General features: G+C 54.2%; 5 protein-coding genes across 5 annotated transcripts; 3 read left to right on the forward strand and 2 right to left on the reverse strand.

Annotated features, from left to right (window-relative positions):
• Positions 1-1,028: 1,028 nt before the first annotated feature.
• ARK1 (Serine/threonine-protein kinase ark1) lies at positions 1,029-2,295 on the reverse strand (the record flags this gene model as incomplete). The annotated part of the gene is made up of 2 exons (XM_049332422.1): positions 1,029-2,144; positions 2,194-2,295. 2 exons carry the CDS (start codon positions 2,293-2,295, stop codon positions 1,029-1,031), a joined length of 1,218 nt encoding a protein of 405 aa, XP_049188230.1.
• Positions 2,296-2,635: 340 nt separating this feature from the next.
• J4E83_005504 (uncharacterized protein) lies at positions 2,636-3,495 on the forward strand (the record flags this gene model as incomplete). The annotated part of the gene is made up of 2 exons (XM_049332423.1): positions 2,636-2,946; positions 2,997-3,495. 2 exons carry the CDS (start codon positions 2,636-2,638, stop codon positions 3,493-3,495), a joined length of 810 nt encoding a protein of 269 aa, XP_049188231.1.
• Positions 3,496-5,299: 1,804 nt separating this feature from the next.
• J4E83_005505 (uncharacterized protein) lies at positions 5,300-10,287 on the forward strand (the record flags this gene model as incomplete). Its single annotated transcript, XM_049332424.1, has 5 exons — positions 5,300-5,339; positions 5,394-6,768; positions 6,819-8,396; positions 8,447-8,723; positions 8,779-10,287. The coding sequence occupies 5 exons, from the start codon at positions 5,300-5,302 to the stop codon at positions 10,285-10,287; spliced, it is 4,779 nt and encodes a 1,592-aa protein (XP_049188232.1).
• A 453-nt stretch (positions 10,288-10,740) lies between these two features.
• On the forward strand, positions 10,741-11,688 carry J4E83_005506 (uncharacterized protein; the record flags this gene model as incomplete). Its single annotated transcript, XM_049332425.1, has 3 exons — positions 10,741-10,759; positions 10,813-11,406; positions 11,468-11,688. The coding sequence occupies 3 exons, from the start codon at positions 10,741-10,743 to the stop codon at positions 11,686-11,688; spliced, it is 834 nt and encodes a 277-aa protein (XP_049188233.1).
• A 478-nt stretch (positions 11,689-12,166) lies between these two features.
• J4E83_005507 (uncharacterized protein) lies at positions 12,167-14,512 on the reverse strand (the record flags this gene model as incomplete). The annotated part of the gene is made up of 4 exons (XM_049332426.1): positions 12,167-12,955; positions 13,004-13,882; positions 13,931-14,418; positions 14,470-14,512. 4 exons carry the CDS (start codon positions 14,510-14,512, stop codon positions 12,167-12,169), a joined length of 2,199 nt encoding a protein of 732 aa, XP_049188234.1.
• Positions 14,513-17,446: the final 2,934 nt, after the last annotated feature.

The following is a 17,446-nucleotide window of genomic DNA, read 5'->3' on the forward strand; positions in this document are numbered from 1 at the left end:
AGACGAAGGCGCACCACTCGCACAAGCCGCATCTCAAGACTCCAACCACGATCTCTCAACATCCACATCCACACTGGACAACCAACAACTCACCGGCCTCTCCTCGCCCAAACCAGAAGAGCCCGTCCCCCTCCACACCCGCTTCCTCCCCATATCCAACCCCATCCGCGACCGCTACTTCTGGATCCTGCACGGTCTCGCACCCCACGGAACGATATACATCGACCAAGGCGCCTGGGCAGCCCTAAGCGACAAAGCGGGTCTCCTCCCCGTCGGCATCGTAGAAGTAGACGGCCACTTCGCCCAACAAGAAGCCGTCCGCATCGTCGTGGTCAAACGCCTCTCCAACCCACCCCACTCCCCGAAACCGACGACTCAAACACCACCAACGCCCCAGCCGCCCAATACACCCGGCGCCCTAGCCCACGGCGTTCATGCCCCAATTCCTATCCGAACACCACTCACGCACTCGTCCTCGTCCTCGTACTCAATGTCCTCTTCCCAGACACTACTGCAGCATCCCCCCAATTTCGAACTGCACAATCCCGCGCCGTTTGAGATAGGGAGGTGTGTGGTGAACTATTCTGCTACTGAGATTAGACGGATCAAGGGATTGCATTCTACGCAGATTAGTGAGGCGCTGGGGTATGCGGATAGCGAGTATGTGGCGTTGAGGGAGAATATTGCGTTCTTTGGGGGTGAGAGGAGTAGGCCTAGTACGCCTGATTTTAGGCATGGGGAGAAGAAGGGTGAGGGAGTCGAGGCGCATTGAGGATCGTAGCGAGGCATGGGATCTGGCAAGATGAGGATGTTCACGGTGCAGACATGGCATACTAGACGGTGCTTTGGGTGTCAAGCTTGAAGTTGTTGAATTGAATGAGTTGTGGGATGTATTCCCAATTACGATACCAACCAACGCCGAGCAATGCGACTAAAGACAAGAAATTCAGTGACTACCGTGCGGAACGCCCCTTCGCCGTCGTACATGTTAGACATTATGTGAAGTTGGAACGCCACCAAGACGAAGCTTAGTAGCTCTCCTCAGACTGCTCCGAGCTGCTGCGTACCTTGCCGCCAGATGTGCGCTCGTAGGCTCGCGAGCTGCCCTTGCAGTGCTTGAGGATCCAGGGGTGTACCTCGACATCCTCAAGTGCGATGCGCTTCTCAGGGTCAAGCACGAGAAGTTTCTTGATAAGATCTCGTGCTTCTGAGCTGACGAAGCTCGGAACTGTGTACTCTCCCCTCGCAATCTTGCGCTGTGTCATGACCTGAGTGTCCTCGAAAGGCGCTTCACCGACTAGGAACTCGTACGTCAGGACGCCTAAACTCCAGAGGTCGACCTTCTCGGAGTAGAAGTTGTCTTTGCCGCCACCGCGAAGCATCTCCGGGGGCAGGTAGTCAAGAGTTCCGCACATGGTGTTGCGGCGGTTGTTGGGCGCGTGTACCGACCAACCAAAGTCGGAAATCTTGATCTCGCCGTGGATGCCGACGAGGATGTTTTCGGGCTTGATGTCGCGGTGCATGACGTGCTTCTTGTGGAGGTACTTGAGTGCTGCGGCCATCTGGGCTAAATATTGTGCTGCCTTCCATTCGGGGAAGCGTTGCTCCTTGCGGAGGTGCTTGTATAGTTCTCCTTTACCAGCGAATTCGAGGATGAGGAAGATGCGCTTTGCGTCGTGGAAATGGCCGAACAGCTTGAGGATGTTGGGATGTGTGAGGTGGGACTGGATCTCAATCTCTCGTCGGACCTGCTTCTCGACTTTGCCTTGCTGGATCTCAGACTTGTGGAGCACCTTCAAGGCACACACGAAGCCTGATGACCGCTCCTTGGCAAGGTATACGCGACCAAACTTTCCCTTTCCGAGAGGCTTGCCGATGTCAAACATGCCCAGATGCCATTGTTTGGGTGTTGCAGGGTTTGAGGGAACGGTGTAGATGGCGGAGTCGGTGAGCGTGCGGCGATGTGATTGGTGCTGTTCTGAGGGTCGGCTGGAGCTTGCTGAGATGGTAACTTTGGCGATGTTTGCCGTCTTTGCGTTTTGCGTAGCGAGCTTCTGTAGTGTCTGATGGGGCAGCTTCATGCGGTTTGCAGCTGATTGGGAGGATGATAGGCCAGCTACCGTGACGGTTGTGGATGCAGAGGGCTGGATGTTGTTAGGACATGCCCTCCATGCGAGACCGGGTAGTACACACCTTTACCTTGTGGTAAGTGGATGTAGAAGTGACGTGCTCATCGTTCTCGTCGTGGATGGTGGTGCGCTCAAAGGCGGCTTCGAGGTTTGCGACGTCGGCCATGGCGATGTCTGTATGCAGGCTGGAGCGACAGGAAGCAAGCAATAGGGCCACAAAAGACCACTGGTAGCTATATTGTGCTATGGGATAGGTGACAGTTGGTGGGTGTGGATGTTTGCAGGGTTCGAGGACGGATGGCAGCTAGTTAACCCAGACAAACAAGTGGGTTTCGTGCGTTGTCAAGGAAACAGCCATCGGCCATCGGCGGTCGGCGGTCGGAGCGTTGGTTCGCGCCCCACCACGCTGAAGCTCCCCGCCATCGCCATCGGATCCACCTGCAGGTGTCTGCGAACAATTTATACACACAGCATTCTTCAGGGTCCCGTCGCATAAGTCCCCAGCTATGGCATCCCTCAATGGCGCGCCCGCCGACACTGTGGCACCCGGTGTCGCCGACACATCCATTACCAAGGAAGGCTTCAAGATCACCACGCGCAAACTGCCCATCCTCAAGGCCGGCCCAATAGAGGACATGACCAAGAAGCTCGGGATCGCGCCGCCCGAGATGATATTCGGAGACAACATGATGCGGATAGAACACGCCCAGAGCGGCTGGTACATTGAGTTCAATGCCTTCGATGCGCTGGATCTGGTGGACAAGACGGGCGAGAAGATGTTCAAGGTCTCCTACTCGAAAGAGTGGCAGCAAAATAGGTGAGACCAAAGACGCAGCACGGAGAGAACTTGCAGCTAACTCGGATCAGACAGAAGCAGTTTGAGGACATCAAAGAAGTCGTGAAGCCGTTCGACTGGTCCTACAGCACAGATTACAAGGGCACCACACCACCAACGCCCGCCTTCGAGCCGACCGAGACCCCGATACCACTCCACCTTCTCAAGCGTCCCGACCCGATACACTTCTTCGACGAACTGGTGCTCTACGAAGACGAGCTAGCAGACAATGGCATCGCCATGCTATCCTGCAAGATCCGCGTCATGCCACAGCGCTTGCTCCTCCTTGTGCGCTTCTTCATGCGTCTGGATGATGTTGTATTCCGGATACGCGACACGCGCGTGTTTGTCGAGTTTGGGGACAACGTGGTGCTGAGAGAGTACACGGCGAGGGAGGAGAAATACGAGGAAGTGCGGAAGAAGCTCGCAGGACGGAAGGAAGACGTGCTTGCGATAATGCGAGACCCTAACCGCTTGGCGGAACATATACCCATAGTGGAACAGAAGCTTGAGGGGTTACAACTGAAGTGAGCAAGCGCGGCTCGACAGAACCTTGATCATCACTCATCAGCCCGAAACCAAAAGCACTAAAAGCGCGGAGGCACAACGGCGACCCAAAACTGCGTCGACAATCCCAAGGTCAGTCTGACCGGTGCGTACGTTGATTAGGCTTTCGCTCATCGCCTGTTCAGTAATCACGCAAACAACCAGGAAGCAGGCCTCTTGTCTCTGGAATCCGCCGTCTGACAGGCCTCAACCCAAGGCAATCTCTACTCTCGTTCCAGAATTCCTATCGAATACACGCCAATAAGCTTAGCTGGACACAAGATCCTGATTATCAAATCGCTACTCAGTACATACCGCCTAGACAAAGGGCCGGCATAAGGCCTGCATGTGGACTGCATGTGGACGGATAGCGTAGGAGGGTTTCACCGCTCTCGAGCAAGATAGCCTTTACAATGCAACCCCGATTACATAAACGGATGTTGTTGACTGAAAGCTGTCTGACCTCCCCAAAAGCGCCGGTACTAATGAGGCTTGCAGCCTCATGCAAGGTCCATAGCTGATACAGCAGTAATGGTGCGAGTCTGAACATCTACGTACAGCTATGGTCAATGCCGCTCTGTGTCCTGGTACCGAGTTTGTGCGCAGTCGTCCAATGTATTGTTACGCGCCTCGAAATCTTTCTGTCACTGCGCCCAGACAGACCTCGAGTACATTCGTTTCTGGAACATATCCTGACCTATGGAAGCGCAGAATTGAAACTCAATCGCTAGACTCCAGCCACGTTGTCCAAGTGTCTTCGCTCGTTGATGCTGATCATCGATCCCACCGTGCGCGAACGTTTAGGGCCCGTAGGGCGGTTCCTGCTGTATTGCTTCCCCTCAAAAAGCAATTAGGTTCTGTCGATGCCGACACAAGCAAGTGACACTGCGTTAGCGCTGCCTGACATAACCAAGGAGACGCGTCCGCCTGCCAACATCAAACGGAGATTACGTTCGTCCGAGATTGGCCTTGTTCAGGGTTCCGTTGTGCACCGCCCCATATTACGACCGGCGGAGAGTGGAAAGTTGACGCTCCTCAACAGACTGGAAATCACCGGCATTTGTACAACAGATAGCCGCTGCTCGGATGGTCCGGATGGCTGGAATGACGACAAGGGTTTGTACGATAGGATAACGGGTACCGAAGACGCGAGAGTGCATGGCAGGCGTAAGGAGGATCCCGAGCGATCTCTCGTCCGAAAGCAGTAAGCTGTCGATCGCGGACCAACATAAGCGTTTTCGACGGGCAGCCGCAATCTTGCTTTACGACCACCAGAATCACGCAAAGAGTGCGCATCGAGCGCAGAAGCTGCCTCGTCACGACAGCCACCGCATGTCTGCTTCCATTACGGACTGTGATGGTGGGCGGATTGCTTGGCAACACCCTCATCCGTGGCCGTCCGGGCTGTGATGTCATATTCAACATTGAGAAAAGCAGTCTCGGCGCCCAGTGTTGTCGCACTAATTGCGGCCTCGAACAAATACGCATCGAGCATGCTGAACTTGGATCCGCTCACTTTGAGTCCGGCCCGCGTAGCGCACGCACGTCCCAATCATCTACTGCGGCGAAGGACGAATCTCAATCCACAGGCCCAGCCATCTCGTCCGAGGCCATGGCAGATGGTGCAAGACTAACCGCGGCCATGGGGAGATTCCGCTATCCGGGGTGCTATGACAACATAGGCCCAACGTGGCTAACAATTGATATATGTTAGATAGTCGCAGGTGGGCACCAGCAATACATCATCGACGCCGACGTTACTCGCCATCACTTGCCGTTGAAAATCACCATGGCTGACCACCAGTCCCACGGCGAGACTTTCATGTCGAGTACGTCGCAGTCACATCAAACACATTTCAGCTCTTCCACCCAATCGGGGTCAGGAACCCAGACTCCTCCCCACGGCGTCACGCGAACTACTTCTGGTCGTCCGACCTACTTCCCAGATGGTCATGCTCACGGCACCCACGGAGTCTTCTCATCACACTCCTACACGCATGAATCGTCGACCGCACATGAAACATCAGCCGGCGCAGGCTTGTTTTCCTCCACCGATGGCACTGAATCCCAGCACAGGCAAGAGGAAGTCGTGCCGCTCGAAAAAGTCAACACATCGAGCTCCTCAGATTCTTCAGACACGCGGTTAGGATCTAATGGACAAGCCCCGAAAGTCAAGCGAACCGGCACTTCATCCTCTTACGAAGATGCAGCCCCAGCCACTCTTCAACGCCGAGTCACACGGGCTGAGATCGACGACGACGGCAGGCAGGAGTTGGCGCGCATCTTCACCTCACAGTCAAAAGTGACTCAGCAGATGAGCATTGCGCAGCCAAACGATCCCCGTGTGGACCCCTCCAACGAGGCTTTTGATCTCAGCAGGTTTTTGAACATGTTCCGGAACCAGCTGGAGGGCGAGGGCATCGAAATGAAGAAGGTCAACGTTGTGTACAAGAACCTGGACGTCTTTGGTTCGGGCAAGGCTCTGCAGCTTCAGAGCACTGTTTCAGACATGTTCATGGCACCCTTCCGAGCTAAGGAATTCTTTGGCAAGTCGGAGCGCAAGCAGATTCTCCACAGCTTCGACGGTATCATACGAGCTGGCGAGCTGTGTGTTGTGCTCGGACGTCCTGGCTCTGGTTGCTCCACGCTTCTCAAGGCTCTCACTGGAGAGCTTCATGGTCTGGACACGGATGACTCAGTCATCCACTACAACGGCATTCCCCAGGAGCGTATGCGCAAGGAGTTCAAGGGAGAGACAGTGTACAACCAGGAAGTCGACAAGCACTTCCCCCATCTGACTGTAGGTCAGACACTGGAATTTGCCGCGGCTGTCAGAACACCATCGAACCGACCCGGCGGAGCGAACCGCGATGAGTTCGCCCAGTTCATGGCAAAGGTCGTCATGGCCGTGCTTGGGCTGAGTCACACCTACAACACCAAGGTCGGAAACGATTTCGTTCGTGGTGTGTCAGGTGGAGAAAGGAAGCGAGTTTCCGTTGCTGAGATGTTGCTTGCCGGCGCTCCATTCGCGGCCTGGGATAACTCGACACGAGGACTGGACTCCGCTACTGCGTTGAAGTTCGTCAAGGCTCTGAGGGTCGGCTCCGACTTGGCTGGAGGTGCTGCTGCGGTGGCTATCTACCAGGCTAGTCAAAGCGTGTACGACTGCTTTGACAAAGCTGCTGTTCTCTACGAAGGCCGTCAGATCTACTTCGGACCCGCCAATGAGGCCAAGGACTTCTTTGAGCGTCAAGGATGGTAAGGAACCCCATATACCGAGACACCTGGAAGCAACTAACGCGCAACAGGTACTGCCCTCCTCGTCAAACCGCTGGAGACTTCCTCACAGCCGTTACCAACCCACAAGAAAGGCAAGCCAAAGAGGGCATGGAGAACAAAGTGCCCCGCACACCGGAAGACTTTGAGAAGTACTGGCGCGAGTCCCCAGAGTACCAGTCGCTTCTTGAGGAGATCAAGGACTTCGAAGCAGAGAACCCAGTCAACGAGCACGGCACTCTCGAGCAACTACGCCAGCAGAAGAACTACATCCAGGCTAAACACGCTCGTCCCAAGTCACCTTACCTCATCAGCGTCCCGATGCAAATCAAGCTCAACACTCGACGAGCATACCAACGCATCTGGGGTGACATTGCGTCTACTGCAACACAAGCTGGTCTCAATGTCGTCATCGCTCTCATCGTCGGTTCCATCTACTTCGGTCACTCTACAGGCTCCAGCTCGTTTCAAGGTCGCGGAGCTGTCATCTTCCTGGCCATTCTCTTCAACGCTCTTACTTCCATCGGTGAAATCGCAGGTCTATACGCCCAGCGGCCTATCGTCGAGAAGCACAACTCTTACGCCTTTTATCATCCGTCTACCGAAGCTATAGCTGGTATTGTTGCCGATATACCTGTCAAGTTCATTCAGGCAGTCGTCTTCAACATCATTCTGTACTTCCTGGCCCAACTGCGGTACACTGCAGGACAGTTCTTCTTGTTCTTCGTGGTTACTTACATGGCAACCTTCGTCATGGCAGCTATCTTCCGAACGACCGCTGCTGTTACCAAGACTGCATCGCAAGCCATGGCAGGCGCTGGTGTCTTGGTTCTCATTCTGGTTATCTACACTGGTTTCGTCATCCGCATCCCCGAAATGCCCGACTGGTTTGGCTGGATTCGCTGGATCAACCCGATCTTCTACGCATTCGAGATCTTGCTTGCGAACGAGTTTCACGGAGTCGACTTTCCCTGCGATGCCTTCATCCCGTCAGGACCTGGATACGCACAAACTGGCGACTCGTTTATCTGCAACACGCAGGGCGCGGTCGCCGGACAGACGTTCATCAACGGTGACAGCTACATCGAAGTCTCATACTCCTACTCTTGGAGCCATGTGTGGCGCAACTTTGGTATCCTCTGGGCTTTCCTGATCTTCTTCATGGTCACCTACTTCGTCGCTGTTGAGGTCAACTCTTCCACATCCAACACTGCCGAGCAACTCGTCTTCCGTCGTGGACATGTTCCCGCATACATGCAGCCTGGTGGCAAGGGTTCCGATGAGGAGTCTGGAGAGACGCAGACAGGAGAGCATGAAGGCGCTGGTGATGTCAGCGCCATTGAGGAGCAGAAGGGTGTTTTCACGTGGCGCGACGTTGTTTACGACATTGAGATTAAGGGCGAGCCACGTCGTCTGCTCGACCATGTCTCTGGTTTCGTCAAGCCAGGATCAATGACTGCTCTTATGGGTGTCTCGGGAGCTGGCAAGACCACGCTCTTGGATGCTCTGGCTCAGCGGACCACAATGGGAGTCATCACTGGAGACATGTTTGTGAACGGCAAGCCTCTCGATCCTGCTTTCCAACGCTCAACCGGTTACGTGCAACAACAGTAAGTTTTCCAGTTTATGTCTGTCTTATCACAAGTACTAACCATTTCAGGGATCTTCATCTCGAGACTTCGACCGTCCGTGAAGCGCTACAATTCTCTGCCATGCTACGCCAGCCAAAGACTGTTAGCAAGAAGGAAAAGTATGATTACGTCGAAGAGGTCATCAAGATGCTGAACATGTCCGACTTTGCCGAAGCCGTTGTTGGTGTACCTGGCGAGGGCTTGAACGTTGAACAACGCAAGCTTTTGACAATTGGTGTTGAGCTTGCTGCGAAGCCCAAGCTGTTGCTCTTCCTTGATGAACCTACCTCCGGTCTTGACTCACAGGTCAGTACAATTGCATCAGCTCGTGTACGATCGATGGTTACTAACTTCTGCGCAGAGTTCCTGGTCCATCATTGCCTTCCTCCGCAAGATCAGCTCGGCTGGCCAAGCCATCCTCTGCACCATCCATCAGCCCAGCGCCATCCTCTTCCAAGAATTCGACCGTCTTCTCTTCCTTGCCCGCGGTGGTAAGACCGTCTACTTCGGCGAGCTCGGCGATAACTCCCAAACACTCCTCGACTACTTCCAGAACAACGGTGCACGCAAGTGCGGTGAAGACGAGAACCCAGCTGAATACATGCTGGAGATTGTCAACGCCGGCAAGAACGACAACGGACAGGACTGGTACGACGTCTGGAGAGAAAGCGAAGAAGCCAAGGGCGTCCAAAAGGATATCGACCAACTCCACGAGGCCAAGAAGAGCGAGGAACTCAACATTGCAGCCGAAACCGGTGGCGGCGAGTTCGCCATGCCATTGACCACGCAAATCGTCGAATGCACATACCGAGCCTTCCAGCAATACTGGCGCATGCCCGGCTACGTCATGGCTAAATTCGGTCTCTGCGCCATCGCGGGTCTCTTCATCGGTTTCTCTTTCTATAAGGCCAACACGAGTTTAGCAGGCATGCAGACGATCATCTTCTCGGTCTTCATGCTTACTACCATCTTCTCGTCGCTTGTACAGCAGATCCAACCCCTCTTCGTCACCCAACGCTCTCTATACGAGTCGCGCGAGAGGCCATCCAAGGCATACAGCTGGATCGCTTTCATGATCGCCAACATCGTTGTGGAGATACCCTACGGCATTATCGCTGGTGTCTTCATGTTCGTCACATTCTACTACCCTGTCGTTGGTGTGAGCCAATCCAGCGAACGCCAGGGCTTGGTCCTGCTGTTCTGCATGCAGCTCCTCATCTACACATCCACCTTCGCCGACATGACCATCGCAGCGCTACCCGACGCCGAGACAGCGTCTGGCCTCGTCTCTCTCCTTACTCTTATGAGCATCCTGTTCAACGGTGTCTTGCAGCCTCCGGACCAACTCCCCGGCTTCTGGCTCTTCATGTACCGCTGCAGTCCCTTCACATACTGGATCGGCGGCATGGTCTCCACCATGCTCTCCGGCCGCCAAGTCGTCTGCAGCGAACGCGAAGTCTCCGTCTTCGACCCCCCAGCTGGCCAAACTTGCGGCGCCTACCTCGCCGACTACGCTGCCGTCGCCGGCGGCACAATCCAGAACCCAGACGCGACTGCTGGCTGCAACTACTGTTCCCTCACCAACGCGGACCAGTTCTTGGCCGGCTCTTCGATCTATTACGGCGAAAGGTGGAGGAACTTTGGCATCATTTTTGCTTTCATCGGGTTCAACGCCGCTATTGCTGTTCTCACTTACTACCTCTTCCGCGTTGCCAAGCTTAGCTCGTTTAAGAGCTTCTTCCATAAGAACAAGAAGGGTGCCAAGGCGAAGGGTACAGCGGATAAGGCACAGGAGGGTGCTGAGAAGGCGGCGCAGCAAGGTGGACACCCTGGTGAGAGGAGTGGGGAGAAGGATGCTGGTACTGCTTGAGCGTTTTGAAAAGTAGTCGTTGATGTTTTTTGAGCGATTTGTTTCTTTCTCTTTCGTATGCATAGATGTTTTGGGTTATCTTGTTTAATCAATAGTTAATATTACATTTTGATGTTAAAGCTTCAGATCTGCTGCTTCTCAGTGAGGACGTCTTACTATCCGAGGGCGCGATGGCAACATTCGAGGAAGGCGCCTGAGTCACGGGAACACGCGTCCTCGCTCCTTCCCCAACAGCCAACATTGCAGCCTGGTCTACCATGTGACGTGTGACGCGACGTGTTACACCTTCAGCTCTCACACTGCTTCCACTCCTCTCTCATCTTCATCGCTCACTGCAGACAACCAAGATTCACCTCACACAGCAAACATTGGCAGTGGTAAATCGCCATCGCTTCTGACAACCTCTCCACTTCAACACACTGCACCGAAAACCAGAGACTACAATACTGCAAGATGGGTGCTTGGGGATACTGTGAGTGGTAACCAGCTACAGCATTGTGACCTCGTCGACTAACGTAAGATCAGGCCTCTTCCAGTCGGACCATGACCTGGACAACGTCGGCGATATGGGTCATGAACTCGGACTCTCCAAACTCCAGGAAGATGCTCATGCAGTTGCCAAAGCCCAGGGTAAGACCGAAGAAGAAGTAGAGCGCAGCATCCACTATGACATCTACGCTCCTTGTTGCTCCGACCCCGAACTCATTCGCAAGCACCTCGATTCCGGTGTCCTTGTCGAAATGCTCTCAAAGAAAGAGGCAAAGATCCTAAAGCCACTCACCGGATCTACGGACGAAGGGCTCGAATACTGGTTCTCGGATCCCTGCTACATGTACATCCTGCTCAGTGCCTGCGCGATGACGCTCGGATGCCATCTCCCAGCTTCTTGCATCGCCTTGCTCAAGAAGATCTTCACCGAGGGCGGTCTCATGCCTGATGCTCAGCGGCAGATGCACAAGGCGCTCTTCGGTCCAGACGGCTACAAGGACGGAGAACCGTACGACTTCGCATCCAAGAACCTTCTCGAAGAGGTGAACGCTTCTTTCGAAGAGCGTCTTAGTAGTGGACCTGGCTACGGAGGTCTGAATGTTGTCAGCCCGGGAGGCATGTTCGAAACCGGTAAGTAGCATCAATGCACGAACTGATGACGCATGCACTGACTTCATGTGCCAACATCCAGGCATGACGACCTCTACCACCTCGATCGTCGTCAAGGAACTTCGCGCCCAGTTCAACACGCCGGATGAGTGTGGTGGCTGTGGCGTAGAGCATAGACCGAAGGGCAAGAACCTGCTCACTTGCTCCAAGTGCTTGAACCGCAAGTACTGCTCAGTCGCTTGCCAGAAGAAGCACTGGAAGATTCACAAGAAGGTCTGCGAGCCAGCCAAGAAGTCTCTGTAAGCTGGCGCCTGCATGCGTCGATGGTCGTTTGTCCCAGATGTGATACAGAGGCAAGCTGGAGTTCTCGGTGATGGTGGCACGAGGAAAGGAAACAAACTGCGATAGTCTAATGGCAAAGTGGCGTGGTTCTCATGTGTTATTACATTAGTGTATGCGATATGAGACGAAATACAATCACGACTCACAAGCTATATCCATGAAATCAAGAACATCGCTGTAGTGACTTGGGGATCATGACAATAAGCAGGCTTTTGAGGAAGCTGTATTCATAACACATTGTTATACGACAAGAAATACCACCCTCGTTGAACCCAACAGGATGCGCCCTTAACGGAATGTCTACTCTCACCATCCCACATCAACCCCATGCTGCTCTAACAATACCCAATAACCCACCCATCTACACCCACCCTCCAACAGTTCAAACATCTCGACCTTCCTTGCGAGACCTATCAACAGCATCCCTATTCACTCCGTCCTACCAAGCAAACATGCACTTATTATTCAACAGCCTCGCCCCCAACATATCATACTCATACCGACTAATCCAGCCATCATTCCCATGCCCACTCAACCGCCCAAACACACTCCCCCCCTTCCACGCCACAACCTGCGGATCAAAGTCTCTTGGCGGCGGCCCCACAAGAATCTCTTTACCGTACCCGGGACGCAACTCACGGAGTCGCATCTCGAGGAACTCGCGTAGACCGGGTGTTTTGGAAGCCCCACCAACGAGCATGATGCCGCCGAAGAAGTCGCGAAGCTTGCGGTCGTCGCCGCGGGCGCCTTGGGAGAGGGATTCGAGGATCGCGGCGTCGAGGGAGTGGATGGGGAGGATGGCGTCGCGGGCTTCGGCTAGCTTGGTCTTTTCGTGGATCGGGTCGCGGAAGAGGAGGGGGGCGCCGTCTGTGTCGCCCATGGGGGTGTCGCGGTCGGGGTTGGGCGTGTTGCTGCCTTCGGGGCCGGGTGAGCCGGCTACAGAGGAGCGGGGTGTGCCTTCGTTGTCGTTGAGGCGGCCGAGGAGGTTGAAGGGGTTTGGCTGGGGGCGTTGGGGGGTTGAGGCCGGTGCTGTGTTGTTTACGGCGTCTGGGGCGCCGTTGATGGTGGGGACCACGGGTTTACCGGCTGCGGCTTCGATGATGGCGATTTGTGCTTGCGAGATGGGGTCGTTGGGTGAGCCGTCGTAGAGATCGACTGAGCGAGGCACGACCTTTCTCCTGTTCTCTAGTTTCCGGGCATTCTCGAAGATTGAGGGCTTGAAGAAACCCTGAATTCGTTAGCAGAGTCCATCTTACATAATTGTTGTGTGACTCACCATGACAGAAAGCATAGTTTCGTCGTACGTCTTGAAAGTGTACTTCCGCGTGTCTTGGCCCGAAGCGCGAAGATGGAAGTCCCACGTTTGTACCGTGACCGAGCCTTCATCCATAGAGCAGAACTTCTGCTTCAGCTCCTCGGCAAGCAGGAAGTCGTATCTCCGCTTCAGGTTCATGTCGGCATACGGAAAATGACCGTAGAGCATCATCTTGATGAACGTTTCCGTCACATCAGCTCCGCCCATCTTGAGGTTGACACGGGACTCCTCAGCACAAAGGCCCTCGTCAACGCAACAGATCGATGTCTTCTGAGCACCGATATCTACTACGCAGGCAACACCGTAGCCAGCACCGAACGTAGCCGAAAGCGACTCTTGCTGCAGGCAGACCTTTCCAAGGCCAAGGTCCCGCATGAGGATGTCCAATATCATTGTGACGTACTGTCGTTCGTAGAGATCCGGTATGATAAAGACGCACTTGTAGTTGACAAGGTCTTTTAACCTGGTGATACCAAGTTGATTCCGGAAAGCCTCTTCTAATATCTTGGAGAGATCATGGTAGATCTGATTACGGTCGCGATAGTCCTTCTCATTAAACGTGCCGTTCCGTATCGGCCAGAACAGCTTGTATCGTGGGTTGGATCTCTCGGGTATCCGCAGCGCATCGTGCCCAGTGAAGAAGTCCGGTGCCTTCTTGGGGTCTGCAGGTAGTTCTGTCCACTCGATGCGGTTGATGTCATTGTGTTCGGAGATGATGTCTGGGGGTGATTTTCGGTTGAAATTGATAACGAGGTCTTTCGAATTGGGCAGTACTCGTCGCTTGTTGGATCGCATCCTCGTCCTAAGTTCGGATGACATGGCCATGTACTGGTCGGCAAACTCGTCGCAAGTTAGCATCGCCCGTGAAACGAGTACGGGAATACTCACATCCTCTCCAAACCACTTCTCAGGCAGGGCATCCGCCGGCACGGCACCTTCGACCTTCATCCGCTTGGGGCTAGGCTCTCCCTCATCCTCCTCGTCCTCACTCTCCTTCCATTTGCGCGCGATGACCATAGGCACAGTTTTCGGGAGTGCGTCCGATCCAAGGCCTATCCTCAAGTTCTGGCTGCCAGGATGTATCACGATGAGCTTGGAGATGTCGGTTCTTGATGCGAAAGAAACCTCGGCATCTTCCATTGTCTCGTCCGCAACCTGTGGTGTCGCTCCTTCCGTTGCCGGTACACCCAACGCGCGTGCGCGATCCTTATCCCTGGCTTCCTGCACTATGCGCGCCCTCTCTTCATCCTTGGGGTATCGTACGGCGAGGAACTGTTCGTCGCGCTTCAGGAACTCGGTGTAGTAGTTCTTTTGGTTGATCATGCCGACCTGAGGCCATGTCGTAAGATCCATATTGTTGTCCGTTCGCTCCAGACCTGCAGGCTTGTTAGTTGCCATGTTTGCGCTGTGATGTCCCGATGCCGTACCTTCTTCCCTCAATTGGGCTCTCCCCGATTTCTTTCCAACCATCTTGGCAATTTGTTCAGGTGTGGCTGGCGATTGAGAGGGTCGTGAAGTCGATGTAGCCTTCGCAGGGTTACGTGAGCGTAGGCGGTGTCTGAATCTCGAAGGCGATCAATGCCGTCGTGTCGGCGAGATGACTCTGGTGCGCGCACACCGATATATGCTGGAAGAGTCTTGTTGGGGCCGTGCAATAGCGGAAGTCGACCGTGGGTGTAGCCGTCTTGGGAGAGGTTCGTTGGCGATGCCGCTCTTCTGAGTGGTGGTGAAGGCTAGCCGGAGGTTGTTCGTCGCGGTCGCGCGTCTGGTGATTGGATCGCGAAGCTACCTAGGTACGCGCACGACCCCTGGCCCTTAGAACCATCCATCACTTCCACCAGCTCGTCATCATTCCCACAACACTTGCGACAATGGAGGCCATCGCTGAGAAGCACGCGGGCTTCATCTCCCGCCTGACGAAGCTCCTCGATCTCTTCGTCGCGATGCGTTACATATCCCCATCTGATGTAATTCGCCCACCTCACTCTTCCGAAACCGTCGCAACTTCAATCTTCGAGAAGATTGGCCTGGATTCTGAGATTATCGACCTGATCAGATCAATTCCTGCAATGCGCAGCGAAATCGTCGAAGGGTGGCAGTGGTTCGGCGTTGAAATGACACCCCGCTCAAAAGCCGTGACATACTTCGCCGACTCCGGTGACACAGATTTCGTCGAGGATTTGCGGTGGGGTGAAAGGTATCATGACGAGGATACCAAGCTGCTACCGCCTCATACGCTGAGGATTACAAGCGGTGATACCTATAGCGGGCACTACGGTACTGACTTAATCTATGATACACAGGACCGTATGTCAATTACTTGCAAGCACATGGATTGAACGTTCACCGAATGCAGAAACGATAATTGAGTGGTCTTCAGTTGGACCTGACCGCAACGAATGGGAGAAAGCACCAAGACGGCCAGCTGAGACCGTGCTTGATGAGATAATAGCAAAGTTCCAAAGCCTGGAATGGGTTCCGTACTATGACCCCTCAGAGGATGACGATCCTTCCCATCCACCCGCGCGCAAGATCTTGGAGGATCCCATTATCATGCAGAATCTTTTTCCGGGAGGCATTCGTCTTCCTACTGACACAACTGCCGCGATCCAGCATTTGAGGCAGCAACACGGCCCAGATGGTGCTGACTGGTTGCGACGGTATATTAATCGAGTAAGAGCGTGGCAAACCATCTATCTCGATTGTGGATGGGGCTCGGGGGCATTTGACGGCGAAGCCTTCGAACTGAAAAGAGCAGATTTTATTGTGGCTTTAGAAGAGCTCGATGATATGGAATCGGGGGCACGCAATCGCTCGTGGGCTATTTCTGTCGGTGCACAGCAGGTAGTTGGAGAAGATGCTCCCACGTTGGAGCAGATTACTTCACGGCTTGATCACTTTCTTGTGCAAGCTGCTGGAGAGCTCGCTGTTTGAAGTCGCTGCAGTCATCGCCGAGCCCATACTGTTTCATATCATTTGTAAATCAAGAAGTATTCATATAATCAAGTATTCATTTCCCCGTGATATCTCAATACCTAGGTATGCTTCAGAGGGCCGTCACATCGCCACTGCGTGTAAGTAAATTCTGAACACGTCTGCAGACCGCACTCAGATAAAGCAAGTGAAATAGAAAGACTTTTTGGTAATGCAGGCTCCATAGGGTTCAGTTTCTTCCTATGTTGACATGTCGTCATGACCATGTACATATCGTGTCATTCGTGAAAAACGTCTCACACATCCTATCGTAACATTGTGGCACATTTCATCCAGAACTTCCATTCCTTACAGTACCATGCCGCTATCCAAGAGGAGTAGCTACGTCTCCCTAGATAAGCCAGGTAGCAGCCAGAACGCCGAGGAACAAGGCGATGAACGAGGCCCTATTATCTCCAGCCTGACCCTTCTTAGTCTCAGTGGCCGCAGATGTTGTGGTATCAGAGGCATGAGTAGTGCCCGAGGCATGGTCAGACGCATGGCGGGTGACCGTGGAGGTAACAGTCCTTGTGGACTCTTCGTCCCTTGCGTTCAGCGTGGGGAAGATGCCGGGGGTGTAGCTGATAGCGGTACCGTTCGCGAAAGGTGGAGCATGATGACCACCTGACGGTAAACGCGCCATCGAAGACGTCGAAGCAGCCGAAGATGTGGAATCCAACGCAGACGAGGAAGCCGCCGAAGACGCGGAAGCTGACCAAGACGTGGAACCCACCGAAGACGAGCTACTAACAGTATGGCTAGGGAACAATCCAACCGATCTGCTCTTGCTAGATGATGGCGGACCGACGGACGACACTATCGATGGTACCTCAGTGCGAGACGCCGACGGCGATCCGCCCGAGACATGGGAGGATTTGACATCGGTAGGGAGGATCGCAGTGAAAGACCAAGTGATGGACGGAGGAGGAAGAGATGACGACGTAGAGCTGGGAGCGACCTTGGTGACTGATCTAGTGATGGTAACTTGGACTGTTGACTGAATGATCACGGTCGTGGTAGGCTCCTCTGCGGGAGGACCTCCAACGTCCGAAGTGGCTGAGACGGGTTTGTGGGGGAGAGGCTGCACTGAAGGAGCAGCTCCGACGTCCGAGGTAGGAGCGGGAGCAGGAGCAACGCTAGAGGTCAGGCTTTGGTCTGCCGTCACAGTGGTTGTCCTGGTGGTAGTGACGGTGACGGTAGACGGACCTTCGGTCTTCTCGGGACACAGATAGGTGAGGGTGGTCTCATAGCCACGTAGCAGTACCGCGTCTGTGCAGAGCTTTGGGAGCTCGGCGCAGTGGTCGTCACGTGCAGCTACAGCATGAGCGAGAACGTGGTTGATAGCGGGACTCCACTGGGCAGACTCCGCGGCAGCGCCTGCTGTATATATGTTAGTAAGAATGATATAGTGGGTGAGTGCGCTGGTTGGAG

Source organism: Alternaria metachromatica (assembly GCF_023757995.1).
Source record: "Alternaria metachromatica strain BMP 0045 chromosome Unknown scaffold_11, whole genome shotgun sequence".
In the NCBI taxonomy this organism is placed as follows: domain Eukaryota; kingdom Fungi; phylum Ascomycota; class Dothideomycetes; order Pleosporales; family Pleosporaceae; genus Alternaria; species Alternaria metachromatica.